The sequence below is a fragment of the Seriola lalandi genome, unplaced genomic scaffold (genome assembly GCF_002814215.2).
Source record: "Seriola lalandi dorsalis isolate HSWRI2012SDOR001 ecotype SW California unplaced genomic scaffold, Sedor1 jcf7180002053753, whole genome shotgun sequence".
NCBI lineage: Eukaryota > Metazoa > Chordata > Actinopteri > Carangiformes > Carangidae > Seriola > Seriola lalandi.
In genome coordinates this window covers 20,522-42,999 of record NW_019524306.1, presented here as the reverse complement: position 1 = coordinate 42,999, position 22,478 = coordinate 20,522, and the positions used below count along the sequence as shown (strand labels likewise).

Sequence of the window (22,478 nt, the reverse complement as noted above, 5' to 3'; positions counted from 1 at the left end):
TTTCCAATGATATCATTATGTTTGATGTTCATCACAGATAAACCTCCATAAACCTTCCTCAAAGACTCTTATACTTCAAGAACCTGCGTGAGAATCATCACATTTCAGTTTATCTGCCTTTAAACTATAAAACTATAACGGCTAAGGCCACGGTTCATAAATCATCATTGTGATTTATCATGTAAGTGTTTAGAAAGTAAGTGCCATAGAAGATTAAATTTGAATGCCATATAAAGAAAAACATGGCGCGACATTGAGGTGCTATTTGATACGGGATATTAGTAGTCACCCTCCCCCCGATCACACAGTTTAACAAAATCAAGCGCACCCTTAAACAAGGCTCTGCTCAGGTGTACTGATTACCTGCCACATACCTTCCTTTTGTCACTGAGAGGGGTCTTGGTGTGTTTAGGTGAGTTTTTAAAGTGTTTGATTTGATACTAAGACCTGCAGGTTTGAGAGATGCTTTTTTGAGTTACTTGGTTTATTTCAGTGGAAAGGTTTCAGTCTGTTGTTACTGTTTTATGCTGTTGGTGCTTCAGTTGGGATTGACCTACACTCAGTGTTATCAGGTTTGTCAAAGACATTGTTCTAGCTAATAATTAGTCAGTGAAATGGGATCAGAAGGATATTATTTTCCCATTTGACCTGCAGCAGGTCAGCACAAGCAGACAGTCAGCATCTCCTTTAACTGGAGGCCTGCGGCTCGCTGTGTTAGTCATCAAGTCTGGGCTTCAACTGGCTATTTGTGTTCAGATAGCAGGTCTCTGTGCCAAGGGGAAAACCACAAGCAAGCAGCGAGTATCAAGCTACGTCCTGTGCCACTTGCGAATTGGCCAAATTAATTGCTGCTATATCTTGAATACCGAATGTTCAATTTGGCGTGGAGGAGAAAGTGAAGAGGGTTAGGTGTGATATGAGCCCTTAGGACATCATTCAGAAGGCGACAGGATCAAGTGGTCAGGTAGACTGTGAACAAGCTGGATTATCATTTGGTGGCAAATGAGATCACTGGCATCCAGCAGGTTGTCCTCACTGATGCCTCATTTAAATGCAGCCATCATCACCTTTTGTCCAAACTGCAGTCATTTTCTTTAAATTACTTTAAAACCCTGGTGTTGGCTTTTATTCCAACTGTAAACCTGTTCTGTGAGGAGCATGCTGCTTCCCTGGTCATTTTATGAAGTCTACAGTTTACTTTTAAAGGAACTGTTTGCATTTAGTGTGAGTAGTAAAGTGTGGACCAAATGAATGCATTGTAACATTCTGGCAAATAAGTTTATTCAAGTTCTTACCTAGAGTTGGACAAGAAAGTTGATGCCACTCTCACATTTGTACGGTAAATATGAAGCTAATGTTACAGGCAGCAGCCAGTTAGCTCAGAGATAATTTGTCATATTTACACTTCAGGTTTTGTACGGATTCAAATTGTTTGCTGATGAGCTTTAGAGAGGCTGTTGGGAAGATTTTGTAACCGTTGGGCAAATCCAGGCTCGCTGTTGAACTGACGGATATGACAGTGCTATCGATCTTCTCATTTAACTCTTGGCAACTCTTACCTCTCTAAACTGTTGGCTAGAGAGGCAGAAATAAAGCCACACTTGAAACCTCATTCACCCACCTCCTGCCCTAAATTCTGTATATATATATATATATATATATATATATATATATATATATATATATATATATATATATGGGTTAATTTGCTCCAGTTACTTTTGAGTTTCAGCCTCATCTCATGCCACTTGTCCTCTTAGTAGACCATGTTCAGGGTCAAAACACTTTTTGCTGTGTTGGATCAGGCTGGTTTAATCTGTTGTTATGATATTACAGCTGAAGAGATTTACAGGGGGTTGCAGCAGATATGAATTTTGTATTTAGTGCTACAAATACCTGATATCTTTGTCCAGACCAAGGCTGTACCCAGGATTTCAGAAATACTGAGCTCATGAGTTCAAGTCTCTTCAAAGCCAAACCTCATTCCCTGCTTAGTGAGTTTGAACCAGAAACCAAAAGGAAACTATTAATTACGTGGAATTTGACAGATAACCTACATTTGACCTAAACTGAAAAGTTAAATTATTAAATCTGAAAGGTTGTCCCCACAGTATAATAGAGTTCTGATGGGGATTAAGTATGGCCAGTTTGTTATTAATTTATTTTTTGGCTTAAAGTATAATAAAAAAAAAAAAGTAAGAAAAAGTGTAAAACTCGCAAAAATCGTTCAAACTTACAGAAATGCGGCATTCGCTCTTTTCACTTCATTTATTGCATTGTGGAAGTTTCCATCAATTAATTTAACACTGAAACTGTTGGTTTGTTAAATGATCCGTTTACAGCATCGTTTCAATTTTAAAATCATCTTGTGATCACAAGCGTCTCCTTCCTCTAGCTACTGTTTACAGTAACTGCATGGTAACCATCTGTGGATGTGGAGACACTTTCCCATAACTGCATATTGACCTAACTGTGAACTCATGTGAGGAGTTATTGGTGATTCTCAGTGTCTTGTGTGTTCAGGAAGTTAATTCTTGTAATTATATTAATTTATTTTTGTTGTGTATCTTTGCAGCGTCTGACGCCAAAGAGCAGCAGTTCTGGATCACTCAGCTCCAAGCGTGTGCCAGACGTCACTCTGACAGCAGTGCCAAGGTAAAACTAACACACACACACACACACACACACACACTGTAACAGAGTTGTAAACATGACCCTGGTCCAAGCTCTTGGCGCATGTTGCTCAGGAAGAGAAGTGAGCGGAAAGCCTTGACATTTCCCTGGAGATTCCTGTCCCCTTGTGTGTCTGTTTAAAACTGTGACTGTGCCAGTTTCTCACTCCAGTAAACTCGGGTCAGGTTCATGAGTTAAACAGTTTGCCAGTCTGCGCATGGGAGCAGGTCCTCTTCCAGGTGAAAACCCTTTGTACACTCCCAAAAAGGCCTGGCTCTCTTTCTGTTCTGCTTTTAGTCACCTGGCTTTTAGTGAGTGTGAATGTGACGGATTTCTTTTTTTAAAATGCCTTTTTGTTATTTTAAATGGCATAATCTCTCACAAGTCTCATTTAACCATGTATCGAATGAGTTTTAAAGCTGTGAAAAGATTTTTCAGTGACACCGGTCTTCTTTCCTGGCTTTTCCTCCTGTCTTCTTTTTGGCCCTCTAACATTACCTGTTTTTTCTATGAAGACTTGAACTGACACTTTCACTACCCATTCATAAATTCAAACTTAGCTTATTAAAAGGTTAAGTGTTAACTAGCTGGAGATTCACGATCCACACTAACTAGTTCTTATATGGAGATTATATTTACTCTCAGTAACAAGCAAACAATAGCTAACCAAGCTAAGTGTAAAAGCAAGAATATCCAGAGGGTGGCTTCCCCATGCCTTGATTATATAAAAAGGAAATGGGAGGAAGAGTTAAAGTTGGACATATCAGATGTTGACTGGAGGTGGGCAGTGGAACTGATACACTCGTCTTCTGTATGTGTTAGACACAAGCCGTGTTGTTTTAATATAGTGGTAGAAATATAGTGGGAGAAATCGGTTGGCCTCCTGTATCTTGAATTTCAGAAAGCTAATATTAGGATGTGCTTTTACCAATTACTTAGTATTTTTGGGAAGAGATGAAAGAACTCAAACAGATGACCAAAGCATTTTCAAATATTTCAACATGAAAGCAACAGTACTGAGTCAACTCATGGGGGAGTTTGGTCTCAGTACACCACATAATTTTCTTTCATGTGCTATTCAGAGGTTTCTTTCATTTTCTGACTCCCTTTCATTTTGTCCCTATGAACACAAATAGAGCAAATCCCCAGTCGTAGAAGTTAATAAATGTCATCCGAATAAATGCCGTGTCTCTGCAGATGACAGTAATGCTTCCTAATTAATAAATGTGTCAATGTCTAAGATTCCCCATTCAAAAAAATAAACAAACTAAGGAAAAAAAAAAAAGACAAGCAAATATAAAATGCATTTAAAATTCAAAAATAGTCAACAGATGAAAAATAAGATTAAAAAAGATACAAAAGAGTGAGCAATGATGCATGTAACATAGAAAAATAAAGGATAAAATGGAAAAGATATAATGATCCAGGGGCTGACAGCCAACTGAGAGCTCGGTTTCCATGTGTCATATTAAACTTCACTTGCTTGTCTAATTTGAGAATATTTTCAGCACTTCCATTGACAAGACTTAGTGATTTTAGGGAAGACGGGTTAGCATGCTCCTGCTGCTTTATCTGAGGATGAGTGCGTAGCTAAATGTTCTTGGCATCACTGTCCTCTTCATGTCTCTGTGGGCTCATTTCTGAAAGATTACTGTGTAGGATGTAATATAACTACTGTACCTTTATCCACAACTAGTCTTTTTTTATGTGGGTTTCATGGATTAATATTTGGGCATGTGCTTTTTTTTTTTTTGGGGGGTTTAGCGTGGGCTTCAAGGGATTAGACGGTGTGTGTGTGTGTATGTGTGTGCACTGACTATCTCTGTGGGGTGTATCCCCATTCGCCTGATCCAGTGGAGAATGAGGCTTGTTATAGAACTCCTCCTGGAGCTCCACAGCAGATCGTGACAATGTGAAAATCAGCAGCGCATGAAGGAGAGAAATAATCCAAACTTTATTATTTCTTTGGCAAACTTTTACCATTAAAGTTGACTTTGTATGTGGAAGCTGTGAAAGTAGGTTTTTCTGGTCTTTGCTGCAGCTATGAATGCTATGAAGCGGATGTTGTTGGGATTTATGATTTGAGCTGAGTTTCTGTCCTCTGGAGTTCACTTGGTGACTTGTGTATATTGAAGCCATATAAAGTTGAGATTAACACTGATGTTCATCATTGTGAAAAATGAACAAGTTACCAGTTTATTATGGGCATCTGTGGAATCGAACAAAGTTCAGCCCAACTGACCTGCTATTCTGTAAATCCTAGCTTTGTGAAATGAAGCTTGGTTTTTTATTGACCCTGTCAGAGAGGTGTTGATTAAACTCTCTTGTAAAGCTCATACTTGGAGGTTTTAACTGGTGATTGTGGCTAAAAGCATAGTGTCTGTGACTGGCTAACTGTTGACCACTGCGACAACTAGTGGGTGTTTTTGTCGACTAGTCTAATGAAACTCCTACTGTGTAGTAAAGCTGTCCGAGACAGAGGGAATTTTAAGTTGAGTGGTAGGCATGGGATTGTTCAGAGCATCTAATATAGAGACGTTGTTTTCCTCAAAATACTTTCAATTATAGCTTCGACACTATTAGGGAGAGGAATGAAATTATAAATAAAAGAACACAACAACTCAACTGAGAGAAAGTAAAACGGGGGGAAACTCTTCAGTTAGATTTGTTTGAATTAGGTTATGAAATGATGTAAAGCACATATCTGAGTCCTGTACTGTACAGTGTATGAGTATTTGAATGAGAGGTTACAATACAATACAAATTAAAGGTAAAGAAGTAAGATAAAGCGTTGCAGGAAGAAGTTGGGCTCAACTCGAGCCGCCACAACAGCTTCAATGTCTGTCTAGTTTAACTGGGTTAAGATCTGGGGACTGAAGGCTAAAGCATATGATTCACATCATTTTCATACTCATCAGACCATTCAGTGACCCCTTATGGAGGCAATTACAACTTTTATATTTCTCCTTGAAATGATTCATTAAATTTTCCTGTGTGTGTGTGTGTGTTTGATTTCAGGTGAGGAAGCTGAAGGGCTCAGATGAACACCTGAGTGTGGAAAGAGGAGGAGGAGGAGGAGGAGGAGGGGGAGGAGGTGGCCAGGAGGTGCTGGTGAGTCAACAACCACATACATCTCTGAGCACCGAAGTTTCTCTATACTGTAGTTTGACAAACACAGTTTACCTTCAAACAACAGAACTGAGAAGGAAAGCCTTGCCTGTCCTCTAATGTACATTTTATTTCTCGTGCTGACTGCTCTTCCCAAAAACACTCTTTCATTTGTCCTTTTAAACAATTAAATACTACAGCCTCATTATGCTGCCTCATTGCCGGCTCATTCAACATGTAGCTCTTCACCACTTCAAACTGCTGCACAGCTGGAATGACGGGAAAGTCCAATTACTCTGCTCAGCCGTGATGAGGAAAGCAATCAAAAGATGAGAGAAAATTGGATAAGCAAGTAGAAGTGGAAGGAGGAAGAGGGTCTCTCTCTCTCTTTCTTTTTCCTTCTGCCCTGTGGAGCTGAGCGGGCGTTTTGTTCCTGTTCGGTGACTGTGGAGCATTTCCACAGCAGCTGCTGTTATTACTATACCCACTGCTGGGGTCTAATCCTTCCCTTAGCTGCACTGTCTGCCTCTCAGATCATTATCGCAGCCACTCTGGTGATGAGGCAGCCAGCGGCGGAGACTCTGCTACATCTCTGATCTCAGGCCGCTTTGGCAGAAAAGGTGTAGCAAGATTTATGTATTAGAAAAAAGGCCAGGGGTTCATTTTTATGAGAAACTGAATGAAAGCGGGCACTGACTCACACTGCTGATCAATAACGGGTGCAGTAAATACATTTTTCAAACTTTGCTTTGGGGGGGCTTTTATTTTGAAGTTGATGTGGTAGAGGAACAAACAGGAGTATGTTGATATGCTAGTTCTCTCAGCATATATATATATATATATATATATTGTAGTACAGTACTTTATCTGTGGATAGACCTGGGGGGTGGACAAAATAACAAACACATGAAAGTATTTTGGTTATTGTTTGTTTCACAAACTGTAATGACAGGAAAAGAAGAGAGCATTAAAATCTTTCATTTTACACACACACACACACACACACACACACACACACACACACACACACACACACAGGTGCACGGGGTGTGGGGTGTGTGGTGTTGCTGCAGATGGAGAGACAGGGGTCTGCTCAGTCAGGCAGTGAGCACAGCTGGTTATCAAGCTGATTAGCAGCCTGATAAATAGGCCAGTGACCACGAGTTCACTGTTTTGTTGTGAAGCTGAGACTATACACGCACACAAAAACTCCTGACAGGAAGGGCACAGAGTCAAACCGTGGACTTTGAGTTTGACTGGTAATGTTGTTTATTTTCTGCATGAATAAAGAAAGTTTATGTATGCGCTGCCGCGCCCACTGCTGTGTTTGTCTTTCCTGAGCCACAAACTCAGTTCTGGCTACAGTAGGAATATCTTGATATGTTGAAACATGGTTTGAAAAAACAAACCCACTTCAAATAATTTAATTTGTGTTGACTTCAATGGAAAATTTAGCATATCAAGGTCTAAATGCTATTTGAGCCTTTGAAATTATGAAATATGAATTATGAAATAATGAATGTTTAGGCCTGAAACGGATCAAAACTTTCTCATCTAAATGTATCTGTTTATGGGTATTTAAAAACTATTTTCAAACCCTCTAACCAAGGTTATTACTGAATAGCTAATTGTGTGTAATTAGTCTGGTTCCCCGTGGTGTAGAAAATGACAGGTAAGCAGCTGACCGTTATATCGTCTACCCATGCTGCCTCACAGGGGGCCAAAACGCCTACAGTCGAGTGACAGCAGAGCACCTGTGAAGAATCCAGCGTCAGGGATTTTTTCTTTTATTACCCTGAGCTCAGTCTGTCAGGGAGCGAACAGGTCCCGCCTCTTTTGTAAGATTAAAAGGCCAAAGTCGCATCATGGCTCTAAATTAACAATGGTGTCTAATCTGCAGTAAAATTGTGAAAAAATGATTGTTGATATGTTTGTCGTATAATCTTTTAAATATCAAATTTTGGGGTCCCACTGTGGGGTAACTGCAAACTGGAACACACCTGAAAAAATCCTCTTCAAACCAATTTTTTCCTTGAGCTTGAGTCCTCAATAGATAATGACAATATGTTCTTCTCTTTACTTTTTCCTAATGTAAATAAACTGGTCTCAAGTAAGTCCGAAAATCTTTTTTCTTGTTTCAAGACACAGCCGCTCATTTCTAGAAAATTCTTGAAATAAGTTTGTTTCTGTTGGAAACCGATTTTAATTGTACTGGCAGATTTTTGTTCCTCCGGCCTGGCGACAGCCAGAGCCAGAGTCATTGAGTTTTTGGGTTGTCCATCCATGTGCATATACCCATTCTCGAGAACGCAATATCTCAGAAACGCCTCGAGGGAATTCCTTCAAACGTGCACTTGGACTCGAGGATGAACTGATTAGATTTTAGTGGGCGCCTCACAAAATCCGTTTTTAGCCATAAAGCATATTTCAATTCAACTCGAATTCATTCGCTAATTATGACACAATTTAACACAAAAGTCTAACAGGATAAAACTATGAAGTAATGACATTCTATATTCAAATGGCCAAAGGTCAACTTCACTCATAATGTAAAATTCAATGCTGTAACTCAGGAAGGGGAGATTGTGACCATATTTCCTGCGACTTGGTTTGTTGTTGGAGGCATAAAAGTGTGAGGTGGTAATTGTAGTTTCACTTGTTTGAAGAAAATTTGTTTTTTTTAGATTTAATTTTTAAAGAACTTGATAAGAGGGAGATTTTAATCGGGGATGATGAAAGGAATATGAAAATATAGTTAATTTTTCCTGACTCTTTTCAAATTGTATTTTTGTCAAGTGCTGCACACTTGCTTGTCTTTAGACCTCTAACTAACCTTCAAATTAAAACGGTCTGACAAGAGAAACTGATGACAGCTCATGTCCGCACTGAGGCCAGAACCTGTGACCGGGGGTCTCAAGCAGACATTGCTCCATTTTAAGGGGTCAAGCCAAAAAGTGCAAGAAACACGGCTCTATTTGATATGTATTGATCCTTTCTCTGATAGATCTTGACTTTGTGCTGTTTGTTTACAGCACTTATATTGTGTGTGTTGTACTGTACTTCTGTCCTTCCTTCCATCACTGCCCCTCCTTTCCTTTTCCTCTTTGAATTTTCTTGGTCGGACATCTTCTTTTCCGTTTGTTTCTTGAGACGCTCGGGGCTCTGTGCCAGCGTTGGAGGACAAAACCTTAGCATGTCTGCCGGTCTGTTCGCACTCCCTAAACACACCATTCCTTTTCTGCTTACTCACAGCTCGTGGCTTAGCTTTGCACAATACAGCAGTGTTCTCTCCTGTAAGCTGATTATTTCCTGTTAAAATGATTACACAAGGACTTACCTGTTACAACTCGCTCTGTTTAGTGTTTGGCTGTATCTAATCACAAGGAGAGTGTTCTTACAGCTGTATTAACATGATCTCTTGTCTGTTTGTCAAAATGTGGTTATTTCACTCTATAAACTGCTCAAAGGAGCAGAATAACAAGCAATTAGCTGCTAATCATATGTGACATTATGTTACAACCCCACATTAGTCATAGATTTGATTTCCTGTGTTACCGCAGAGCAAAAAAAAACAAACAAACAAAAAAAATCAAATGCAGGTTGTGTTGTGATTATTTGATCTATTTCATTTTCACGGCAGCAGCGGCCAGACCTCTGTGCTCTTCTGCGGGATAAATCTCTGGTGTCTTGACTCTCTGTGCTGCTGTAAACTAATAGAGAGTAAAGACAGAAGAGAGAGATACTGGTCTGACATCGCTGCCTGTGCGAGCACAGAGGTCAGCGAACTGAAGAGACAAGAGTCGCACAGGGGAAGCGCAGGAGGCGTTAAACTGATGGATGTGATGTGACTTTCGCTTTGGCTCGGAGAGAAACAAAACGACAGAAGGGATGACTACCTTTTGGTACTTTTAAGTGGCACCTACTGCTGTAGTCCATTTAATTTAGTTGCATTTTTTTAGGGTCGAATGTTTTTGCGTAATGAGTTAACTGGGGGAGAGTTATTGAGCTCTCTGGAAATTTGTGGATTTTGCTTGTTCTATCAACCCTGTTTCTGTTGACCTCCATGGTTTAGCTTCTCACCTGGTGAGAGCGATGTGCAGGTGTACTCCAGGACCCCGTGACAAAACTGTTGGGTGTGGTTACATGTTCACATTTTCAAGCACATTTCTGACCGCACGTGTGAAACTCGCTTGAACCCTCATTGTGGTGTCAAGTTGTTCTTTCTTTTGGACACCCAAGTTTCAGAGGAAATCCTTTAACCCTCCCTGTACTTTTAAAATCAAGTGGTCTGTATTGAACCTTTTGATGAGATTACATAATGTGTTTTCCAAAACATGTATTTCAAGAGTACTTTCACAGAGTATTGGTAAACAGCAGCAATGAGACACACATGCACACAGACAAATAAATATGGATACCTCCATTACATGCAAATAAATAATCATAACATGATGTTGCTCAGCAGTTTTTATAATTTTATTGTTTTATTTTTTAGTCATTCCCCAAGCCAAAAAAAAAAAAGGTCCCATTGGAGTCTTTTCTACCTTGGTATACCTACCATACTGTATGCTGCTTGGTGACCCACTTGGTTTATTTAAATTAGCATTACAGGGAGCTTAGAGGTTTAGTTTTGTTAAAAGTTTAACTAGTTTGCCTTAATGATTAACTTTGTTCATAATAAAAAAACAGAGATGGTCAGAGTGCACGAGATGTCTAATAAAAAAAAAAAGACCAACACATACCTGGGTTGGCCAATATTAGGTCACTGGTACTGACTAGCGCTTTAGCTCTTTTTTGTGGAAAAAGTTGATTTAATTGGTGGGATAGAAACCAGAAGTTCCTTACTGGAGAATCAGAATTTTTAAGAGCATGGTCTTGTTGTTTCTCTACCTTTTTACATTATCACTCTCATGTCATGTTTAAATTCCCACACAACTCTTTCTCTCCTTTTCCTCCCGCCCCGCCTCCCTCCATCCCTCCCCCCAGGGCTCCTCATCCTCTGGTCGGACCCGTAGCTTCTCCCTCCTCCCCCACCTAACCCCATCTTCATCCCCGGGTTCCCAGAGGCACCTGGGCCACACGGCCACACCCAGCAACATCGTCACCATCACCCACCACAAATCTCCGGCTGCAGCTCGGCGGGCCAAGAGTCAGTATCCAGGTCGGCTGCTGGAGGTCAAAGAGGTGGGTGTAGAAGGAATAACAATGATCTAACCATTTGGGCTATAGACTTGGAATTCGTCGTATTTTATTTTATCTCTCTTTTAAAGGATGCCAAAATGTTGCCAAAAATCCCTACTTTCACAGGAACCTTGTGCCCTTGAACTATGTTGGATCTTACTGAGAGCAAGCTAATCTGATGCACACTGGCTGTGGGTTCAATGATGCTGTTTTATGCACTTCTTTAATGTTACCATGGTTACATTTCAGTGCAAAGTGATATTTGAAAGTTTTTTTGTGTTTCTAAGGAAACGGCATCCAGCTGTTTCCTCTTCATAATCTTAAATTCTTCCAGCTAAACTTTCGAAACGGATGTGTGAGATATTAGAGTCGATATCATTTTTCTGGCCTAAACGCCCTCATGTTAAAGAATTTAAAGGAAGGTACTATGATAATAGTCTCTGTGTTTGACAGACATCATATGACCCTTCTCTTGCAGGTTGTAGTGGTAGCTTGACTCCCAAGTTTGGATAATACTTTTACAGTTCATCTTTTCCACATGAGTTTGGCTAACCTGTATGATCGTACATCTGCTGGATCTCGGTGCGTTCCCATTTTACCTAGCTGTTGTTATAAGAGATCTGAATCATGGACCAAACTACAAAAATAAGGTTTGAGTCAAACAAAGTCTTGAATTTAAACAGAGAAGATTTTAACCATGGATAAAGTCTACCGAGAGATGTTTGTCATTTTGTATTTGTTTGGACCAAATTCCAAAAACTTCACCAACAAAACTGCATTGTATTTTCCTTGGCCTTTGTCTTCAGAGCCTTTGCACTGGTCCCGGGTGAGACACTGGTGCAGTGAGTTCAGCAGATATTTCTGGCTTCCTGGCAGGCTTGACACTGACTGCAGTGTGCTCAGTCTTTGCTATAAGTTCAGCTTTGTTGGCATTTTTATGGTATATATCAATGCTGATTAACATGGTCGGTGACGGAGGGAAGAGCTGGTGGAGCGCATATTGTCAGTGTGGTGGAGCGTGTGCAGTAATCAACATATCAGATGTAAAAGTGTCAGTGTGTGCAAAGAAGATAAACTGAAGGTAATGAACGAGGAAAAGTGACGGCGGGCTCGTCCATATGGAACATTTAATATTCCTGACTGAGTTTTCCTGTTAATCCCTGAATGTATGGAGCAAAGCCTGTGCATTTTCATAGCTTTTACCACTATTTCCACAAGAGTTGAAATATACAGACCTGCGAGCACATCCTGAGTTAATTAAAAGTCCCTCCACTTGAAATTTCCTATCAGTTTTTGACTTAGTTTGAAGTTCAAATTCTCATTAATTCTCTCCGCTTCAGTCACCAGTCCTGTCGGTTCTGGTTACCACTTTGTCCTCACCTGCTACATCTCCATACGCTCAGCACAGCCATTCACTATTCTCTGCTTATCTCTAGAGAAGATTGTTTTTTTTTCCTGTCTCCTCTTAATAGCCTGTCTGCAGTTGCGTTATGGTGATTAATTGCGAGAAATTAGGCTTGAAGTTGGGCTTGCGAAGCGAAAATGATACAGACATGATGAAGATATGATTGTATGCCTGGCTGGCAAACTATACGGCCATTAGCTGCAGCATTTTTGCCTTCACCCTTTTGTTTAGAGATGAAATGTAGCTTTCGGAACATTGCCAGGCAGCTGTGTATCTGGCTGCTGAATTATGGAGATGAGATGACTTAGCAGTTAGGAAGGAGGGAGAAACATGGACAAGGAGGGACAAGAGGCTTTCTAAATGTAAAATGCGTCTGCTAATGTAAACTGTTGGCACAGAGGGGAAAAAATTAAAGCTGACAAACACCAGGGCATGTCTGCCATCCTGGAAAATGTTTGATCCCCATGGGACACTTTCTGACTTGGTAATGACCTTGAGCTTTTTAGGTACAAGTTGCTGAACTGCAAAAAGATGAATTGTTTATAATGCATTTGATTATGCATATCGGTGTCAGTTTGGAAAGGATAAAGTTCAAAAAGAAAAGTTGACGTTATCGTAAGGGGACTAAGTTGCATTTCTGTACAATAACTGCTTAAAGCTGCTACCATCAATGCTATATGTATATGAAAGTTCGCTATGAAGCTCCCCTGTGCTCCGCAGAGCGTTTCAACATCTTTCCTCAGCTTGACCCTTCTCTCATCATTGTTGTTTCCAGCAGCAGGCCACTGTGTACAGCAAAAGTAAACACTCTTCTAAACCGACTGTTCATGACCTGCTCAGCAGCAAACAGCAGACAGACTGAATGTAGCAACTAACTGGTGAACACAGTGGAGCATTTAGCAGCTAAAGACCTATATATTTCCTTCAGGACGTTGGTGGAGAGCGAAAAAAGGAGCTAAAAAGAGAGAGAGAGATAACTGGACTCACATTCATCGGGTGGATGTTGCTTAGTGTCTGCTTGATTTGTAAGTCGGCAGTTGTTTTCTAACAAGTTGCCTTATCAGCTTAGCAGGAGTAATATGTCAGTGTTGTATTTACAGCTTCTTTCTGTGGCCAAAAAATCAGTTAGTGTGAGTTCAAAGGATAAAAAACCTCATTTGCATCCAAAATTGATAAAATGCAAGCTCCCAACTGGATAACACCAGATCTCTCACAGATCTCAAATCATTTTGATTACATCTCAGGTTGCAACTTATGATTATATTCATCATCAGTTTATCTGTTGTTTGATTAATTAGTTAGTCTATAAAAGTTTGTTGACCTATTGAATTAATTTCCTTCCTCAAAAAAAATAATTTTTGCAAATGTTTTAAATTTGAATTTTAAATCCTGTATTTATTTATTTTTCTCAACATTTACAATCTTGTCTTCTGCTTCCCTGCCTTTATTGGCACATTGCTGCATTTTCTCTCCACATTTCCTCCACTTGTAGATCAGTGGAACAGTGTGAAACTCTTGGCAGGAATGCGTATTACATCACCCATGTGCATGTGTCCTCGTCAGTGAGACGAACAAAATATGGTGATCCACTTATAAATATAAAAATAAATTAAAAGAGAAAACTCCACAGATTCATTTTAAATAGCTTGTTTTGTCTGGCAAACAGCCGCTAACAGTCCAAACACTGATAGATACTCAAGTTAGAATGATATAAGAATAAAACGGCAAATCTTCACATCTTAAAAAAGCTGGAAACTTTAATGTTTGGCATCTTTCTCGACCTTGTTGCTTAGCTGAAGGTTACAGGGATGAGAAAAACAGTCTTTCTTTCTTAGTTATCTGATCCTCGCTCCTGAATAACAGACGACTCTCATTTCGTACCTGTCTTAAACTGGGACAAAGCAGCTTTGTATGGTGTCTAATGCCCCTGAGGAATTTAAAAACACACACACACACACACACACACACACACACACACACACACACACACACACACACACACACACAGCCGGCTTGCCTAATAACCTGTCATGTAATTGAAACCTCACAGCAGGATCTGAGCACCTTGTACTACTCTGGTCTCATTTCCTGTAACTGAAACAGTAGGGAGTAGACTGCCAAAGCATTGGTTAAAGAGTGCATTAAAAACTTGGAATTTACCTCCACAGTTCATCTGCTTGTCATCCTGATGACACTCTTGGAGGAGCATCAGTATTTCATGCAAAGTTCTTTTCTTTCATGCCTTTCTTGCTCATTGAAGATCTGGCTGGCTTCAAGTTGTTAAAATTCCCCCGTTAAGATGCGCCACGCTGTGTGTCTGCCTCGTTTTTGCTGAGAATATCTGGTGTAAATGATTCACTCTGTGACAGAAAGAGAGTAACTAGCGATCAGTGCGAGTGGAGACTAATTTCTCACCTCTCAGGAGCAGAGTCTGTCTCCTCAAGCGAACCTGGGAGGGTTTGAGTAAACACAGAGCAGATGGTGGGATCGTTAAGTAAAACAAACACTCCTCTGGTGCTTGTGTTTTTCTCCACAGACGGAGAAAACAAGGCCACTCTGTGTGATGATGTGTGATTCATTCTCTGTTGGGCTTTACGTTCTCTTTGGTCCAGGAGAGTCGGGTTGCGTCTTCCTGCGACCTGATTCATATCTGTGATTTAGCTCCTCTCATCATCTCTCTCCACATCCACTTCTTCCTCCTGCATCAGCCTCCAACCGCCTTCCCTCCCTCCTCATGTCATTTGTTGTTCTCCTTCCTTTATCCGTAACGGGCCCATAAACTTGTCTGACAGGGTTTGGCAAAGGGTCGGAGGATGTTGGAGTCGTCTGCTTCCACTGTGATTTATGCTGCACTGTACCAGAAAGCTGCTCCGTGCTGATTATCAGTGGATTTGTGGTCAAACTGCGGCAGTGGGGATGTTGTGTTGTACATCCCATTTATTTTCTGGTCACTATCGCTGATAATATTCATAAACACCACTCCTGTTACTTCCTGTCAGACCTGACCACCCTGCCTCAGATGCGCACAACTTTGGCTCTTTTTCCCAAAACGTTAACGGAGGGAAAGAGAAATTATTTGCACCTCAGTGAATCTCCACATGATATACCTCCTCAGCTCTGCCCTGTTGAACCCCGACCCACCAGCACTCACTGAACCATCCTCGCACCAGGCAGGAGGCTCAGATACACAATGTGAGCCCAGCACCAGCAGCATTACCACCACAGAGTTGGGGTTCTCCAATACATGATTGTTGTTTTCTAATAGGATTCAAATGTCCACCACTCATCTGGCTCTAAAGGCATCACAAGGTTCAGGGATGGCAATAACAAGTGGCACAAAAAAGAGCTTTAAGAGCCTGCACTGTCTATTGAATCCATTCACAGGCTTTCAGTCATAGCCCCTCATTATTGTCTAATATGTTATTAATATTTCTAATTTTTGTCTTAATTTGATCCTGTAATGTTTACACAAATCATTGTGAAAGTATGTTTTAACGTGATTCTTAGATTGTTTTGTATGTGTAAACGTCCACATAGGAGTCACAACCTGAAATTTAGTGCGTATGCAGCTTACTCCTCACTCCTGAATTATATTAAGGGATTTGATTTGGAATATTTTATGGTCCAGTGTAGACTTAAAATATTCCTCTTGTTACTGCAAGCGACACTTATAATGCTGATATCTCTGTAAGCCAGTATATTGGGGAGGTCTTGTGTTGAATGTTCAGGCCATTGTCATGCTGTCACCTTCAGTCCATCTGTCCAGCCATGCATGCATCTGTCTGTCCACTGAATATGTGACGTTGGGAGTCAGACCACATAACCGTCTCTCCTCAGCCTGCTTGTCACAGCTGGCTGATGGGAACTCATCAAACGCCACAACTCGTGGTGCAGCAGCACCACCGGGCACTTACACTGCTGCGGCAGAGCTGGATCACTGGGGTTAGGCTATTTCTGGAAGCAGCACTGGTCCTGTTGGCTCCAGAGAGATGTGTGTGTGTGTGTGTGTGTGTGTGTGTGTGTGTGTGTCTTTCAGCCAGCCCTCTGACTTAGCTTTGTAGCAGTCAGCTGTAATTTTATGGTGGTTATATGGTCATTTCTACCAGTATAACCTGCTTAGAAACCAAACAAAGAAATGTTAATTGTATAACTACATATTACTAGCTTTCTATATTATGAGCTAATTTGTCTTGCAATATGAGGAAGGAGGACATTTGTTTTTATAAAAAAAAAAAAAAAAAGGAAAAAAAGTGACGCCTCTTGCCCGCATCAGGATCAGCTGGATTTACACTACAGAGGGGTGTGTGTGTGTGTGTGTGTGTGTGTGTGTTTGTGTGTGTGTGTGTGTGTGTGCGTGTGTGTGCGTGTGTGTGTGTGTACGTGCGCCTGTGTTCTGTGTCCTTATTCAGTCAGGTATTCTGAGAGATTATGCCACATTTCATAGTTGGCTTTTACTCCTCCTTACCTCATGTATGCTTGGTTTTCTCCTTTTTTGCATTAGATGTTTCTCTCTCTTTATCTTCTCTCTTGTATTTGTGTCTCTCTTGGCTAAAGCGTGGTACTCCTCTCCACCACAGGCTTTTTTCCATGTTTGTGGAAAAATGCCATGTTTTGCTTATATCAAGATTTTTTTTTTTTTGCTTATATACATTTTACTGAGAACCACAAAACCAAGTAAACTGCATTATTTCTGACCATATGGGTCTTTTACAGTTACTTAAGGTTGCATAGCAACACATTTGCTCAGCAACTTGTATTACCACCAGCTAAAGCCCCCTTTAGTGAACATAGACCTTGAGGCAGCTCTTATTTCTGGTATCATTAATGCAACGCAGATGCTGTTCTAATTCTTCTGTGTCTCTATTTTCAGCCTACATTTTCATGTTGTATGATACCTACTCTACATAAAAGTCAGTGACACTGAGAGTTCTGCATCTTTGTTACCATTATATCATAACCTCAATATCAATATGTGAGTGTATGTACTAGTAGTGCCGCACCCAAAATGTATCTGTTTATTATGAAACTCATCATTTAGACTTAACATGTGGTTGTGGAAAGTAATTAGTCTCTTCACAAAAACCATGAAACTGGTCAGCTTGGATCCACAGCAGATAAAGTACTACAAATCAGAGCTCCGCCAATAAAATATGTACGATAGGGACCTGTACCACGGCTCGGCTTGGCTCAGCTGGCTCGTTGCATCAGCCGGTATTAGCTAATCACAGATTATCATTATCTCTGTTATATGTCAGCTGATAACAAGAGGTTGCAGTACAGACATGTCAAAGATAAGCTGACATAGTTTAGTTTACACTAGAGAACACTGGCATCTTGACTGGGAAGTATCCTGCTCAGCAGTCCAGTCACAAATCATCATTCCTCATTATCAGATTTTTAAAAACTCTCAAATATCCAAATTTGTCTAAAAAAAATGAAAATAAATAATAATATATCCAGTTTTGGTCACACTATACTGTGACTTATTAATGATAATTTTTCATGGTGAGAACAGTATCAAAACATCTTTTGGAAATTTCTGGAGCCATGTCAGCCGTCCATCCGTATTGTCAGTATTTAAAAGTCAAATTTACTACAAAATGGCTTCAATAAATAGCTTTTCTAACTCCCTCAGTCTTATGGTTGTGTGCATTTGTTTGCACATAAGGACACTCTCAACTTTTTCAGAAAAACTTGAATTTTCCAAATATACATGTGTTCTCAAGCATGCTGCAACAGATTGGCCAGATTTAATTTAACACATAGGCATGACGATTGTTGTATGTTGATGTAATGAACTTAATAAATGATCATATCCTGTATGAACTCCTACAGTGCAGTAAAATCATGTCCATCATGAAAAAGCCACATAAACACAGAAGCCAAATGAAATAGGAAGTCCTGGTTATTTGAAAGCCACTGAGAAAACGATGGGTATCAGCATGCTGAACACTAAGACTCTTCAACAAGCATTGGAAACAATTTTGAGCTCCATCTGCCCGAGGAATTCAACATGCGACCCGAGTAAATAGCAGAATAATTGGACAAGCTCTTTGCTTTTTTAACTAAATTCCTTTACATGAATGTCTGTGCCACATAACCCCACCACAAAAGCTCAGTGATTCCAAAATAGCTCTGTGTGCTGATGCAGGGAGACAGATGTGCTACTGAAGTGAGTGCGGAGGACGAGTGTTTGTGAGTGTATACAATATTAATGAATACAACATTTCCAGGCTGATAAACAACCCAGATTCATTAGCCCCGAGAGAAGCTTATTACCCGCTAGCGAGAACCAACTTTGTCTTCTTCCTTTTGTGATACATTTAGACTCTGATAGGTGAGTCACACACAAATAATTCTCAGAGTAAGAAATGTTCTGTGTATCTGTGTGAGCACGGGGGAGAACTTTTCTTGTTTGAAGAGTTTTAGCAGTTTCTTTTTTTTTTTCTTTTTTTGGCACTGTTGTCTTAGAGCAGATGGTTGTGTGGATCAGTTGTTGCCTGTAGTCAAGACTGAAGTGATGCTATTAGAATTAATGATAAGTTGTGTCACTCTCTCACTCTGTCACGACGACACCAGTAGAGGCATCTGAGAAGGTTGAAGATTGTATGAAATGTTAATTGCATGTGTCACGCGGGTATCCACATTACTGGCTATGTCAGTGGACATTGTCCATCCATTCAACCTCTAAATTCTGTGATCTTTGAATATTAGTTTAATTTGACAAAGATATTGCATGTCATTTTCCCAAAATATGAATAAAAATGTAACATTTAGAGATTCCCCTTGATGACCAATTAGTAACTTTAAAAGTCCAGTAATTAAAACGATTCCTGGTTTCCTCTTCATTGTTTCAACAAGCTAAGAAACAAATCTTTTTTAAGGACTTGACACATTTTATCACAATGTAACACCAGCCTGATGACTAATTATGTCTGCATTTCATGAATATACTGTAAAAAGGACATTAAAGGGTACGGATGGTTTTATTTTAGTTTCCAAACTAACAACATGTAAGTGTAACTCTAAATGGCTTTGTTCCTACTGAAGACATAATCCTTTAAAAACAGGTCATAGACCTAAAGTGCCAACATCTAAAAAGACCAAATAATTTCCAAAAACAGCTGGGCACTGTAGTTTTTAGCAAACTTTACTCAAACTAGAGTAAATGGTGTATTGGTGGGGGATTATTTTTTACTGTGGATTAATACACATTAGCTGTACTAGTGAATATTTATGACGAGGGATTGAACAGCTCACATGTTTATCGCAATAAAGTGCAACTGTGGGGCTTGTTGTTGTGTTTGAAGGTCTGTGGCACTAAGAAATAGGCTATATCATGTTGGGTTTGGTCTTGTTTTAGTGATTACAAAAAGGAATACTGACACTAGCACCAGCCTTATCCCTTAAATGCAGGGCAGAATATCAAACAATTATTTTTCCATTGAATGATATACTGTACTGGTTTCCTGGCCATGAGTTGTTATTAATGTTGCATTATGGTTTTAAATATTGTTTGGTAAGGCTGTTTGAGAGATGCAGTTACAGGACTCATAACCTCTGATACTGTGTGTCTGCACCCATACTGCTACCTGTGAGTAAGGTCCGTACGTTTGCATCAGTATCTCATCAATGTAACAGTTGGCTGCATATTTTAATGCTGTTCATCACTGTTGTCCCCCAGGTGATGTCCCAGGCAGAGGGCCAACAGAAGAACCTGGTTCAGTCTATTGACTCTCTACCCACCAAAGGGCCCCTCTCCTGCCTGGACCAGGACCTGCTACTGCTCAAAGCCACGTCGGCCGCCACACTTAGCTGCCTGGGAGAGTGCCTGAACATCCTACAACAGACCCAGAGCCACAGCCAGGCGGCACCTCAGTCCCAGGCCTTGCAGCGCAACCACGCCACCCACGGAGCCCCCTCCGGTGAGTCCGCCCTGGGCCCCATTCCAGTGCTGCTACTGGAGCCCCCGACCCCTCCATCTCCCCCATCCCCCTTGTCTTTCCAGTTCCCTCCTCCAGAGCCCAGCATCAGTGGCAAGGGCCAGCTGGGGCAGCTGGACTGTGGCTCTTGTCCCTGCCTGATGGGTACTATGAACTTCAATGTTTGTAGTAAATGTTGTTGAATGTTACATTTGTGTTTAAGTGTTCGTTTTATTTTGTTCCGTTCACGTTTTTGTCATAGTTTGTAGTTATTAGTGTTGTTCTTGTCTTGTTTTCCATCCATTACTGTGTTTCTTCAGTGTCATCAGATGCATTGAAATGCCAATAGTCCCTCAAAATGGTTGTGCCAAGTACAAGCATGAATGTGAAGTGTGTATGAACATGAATTTCTCGTCAATATTGTTTACAAAATCTTTAAAAGCATTTCAGATTGTCTCCTACATGCATGTCAGAAAAGATCAGGGTTATGTGTGACTGAGTAAACCTAAATATAATGACTAATACTTTGCACTTCTAAATCTCCTCAAAGGATTAAGTCTTTGCCAAAGGAATCCACACTGGTGCCTAAAATGTCAGACCTCTGCCATGTTTAACCCTCTCTGTGCCAGATCACGATGAATCCAATAAAGTTGTTTCGATTTAAACCATTTGAAGCCTGAGGGTGGTTCTATTGGCACAACAACAAGGATTAGGATTAGCGAACACTTCCTAAAGGTGGACGATAGACCCCAAATACAGGTTAAAATAATGTGAAATCCATCAAATGCTGTGAACTAATCCTGTTTTCCCACGTATAGAGGAATATTTATAATCCATTTATAGTGTCGAGGTTGCTCAAAACAGCAGCACCATGTTTTCTCCAGGAAAGAGGAGTAGAGCTGATTTTAAAGTAATACTCCACTGAAAATCTATTGAGTACCACACACTTACTCCCTGTAGGCTTGTAAGGTGTCTCTGAAAGTTAATAGCTTGCTTCTTTTGTGAAAGATGGTCACGGATTCACAGCAGTTACAATGGGTCCAACGGTTACCCATTAGTTAAGACAAAAAATGTGTCATTTTACCCACAGAAACATGTCAAACACCTGCAGCATAATCATCTAATCTGCTGTTGACAGAACGAAGTCACCACAAGGTCCATTCAGTAGTGTTCGGGAATGGTCAATGGTAGTAAATGGCTAATAAAGCTCTAAAAGTGATATTACTTCACACTTTCGCCTGCTGGAAGTTGTGCATTTAACAATTTATTAGCGAAATGAGGATTGTTTGAATTATACTGAGGAAATGGATCATGCTGTAGGGGTTGTTTAGCAATGTTCTGTTTTTTTGTTCCTTTTTCATAAGGATAGTGGCAGATACTAAAGCTGGAAATGAGTTTCCTTCACAATGTGGTGGGTTACACCCTAAAGGTGTGTTCAGACAGAAAGCAAAATGAATTTGGACCTGGACCTGGTCTGGCAGCTTTGATTCAGGCCCAAATGGTCAATACAACAGCTGAACTCCAGTTCCCTCTGGTATTTCTTTACAGTTGCCTTTCGCTCTATATAAATAAAGTGTGGATGTGTCTTTCTCAGTTCATGTTGCCCCGTTCTAAGCGCGTCCACTCTCGCCCGCTCTCGTCTCTTGTCTTTCCTTTTACTCCGTATACATTCACACCTCGCTTTCCGTGTGAACACACCCTTAGAGACAGCTCAAACAAGCAAGGAACTCAGGATCTCCATTAGTTGGTTTGTGTGAACATCTGATTCGAATGCCTCCCAGATGTGACTCTGTGGAGATATTTCAAGCAAGTCCAACCAGGAGGAGAATCTGCAGCAGATCCAGGACATGCTGACGGGATGACATATGCCAATATTTAGCATAAGAACACCTTGGTCCCCCAGGAAGAGCTGGGGGACATAACGAGGGAGGAGGTCACATGGGCTACCTTGCTTGACCTGCTGCCACCATGACATGAACCCAGATAAGCAGTGAAAAATTGATGGTTTGAAGCATGTTTTTGTTGTGATTCTTGGTTCCCATTGGAATCCATTGTAACGGCTGTTAATCCAAACTAATGCAAGCTGTAATCCTCCCAAGTAGCAAGCTACAAATATTTTAGAGCCATCTTTTAAGTCCTACAGGTGCATGTTGTAAGCCAAGAAGATGTGGTCCACCACCATCTATGAC

General features: G+C 40.5%; 1 protein-coding gene across 1 annotated transcript in view; it reads left to right on the top strand.

Moving 5' to 3' along the window:
• The window catches only part of osbpl10a (oxysterol binding protein-like 10a), a 40,296-nt gene extending 19,339 nt beyond the window's left edge, over positions 1-20,957 (top strand). The window contains exons 3-6 of the mRNA XM_023401769.2: positions 2,576-2,655; positions 5,692-5,784; positions 10,768-10,965; positions 20,052-20,957. Coding sequence (XP_023257537.2) covers positions 2,576-2,655; positions 5,692-5,784; positions 10,768-10,965; positions 20,052-20,492 — 812 coding nt within the window. The 3' untranslated portion in view covers positions 20,493-20,957. The remainder of the gene's footprint in view (positions 1-2,575; positions 2,656-5,691; positions 5,785-10,767; positions 10,966-20,051) is intronic.
• The last annotated feature ends 1,521 nt before the right edge of the window (positions 20,958-22,478 follow it).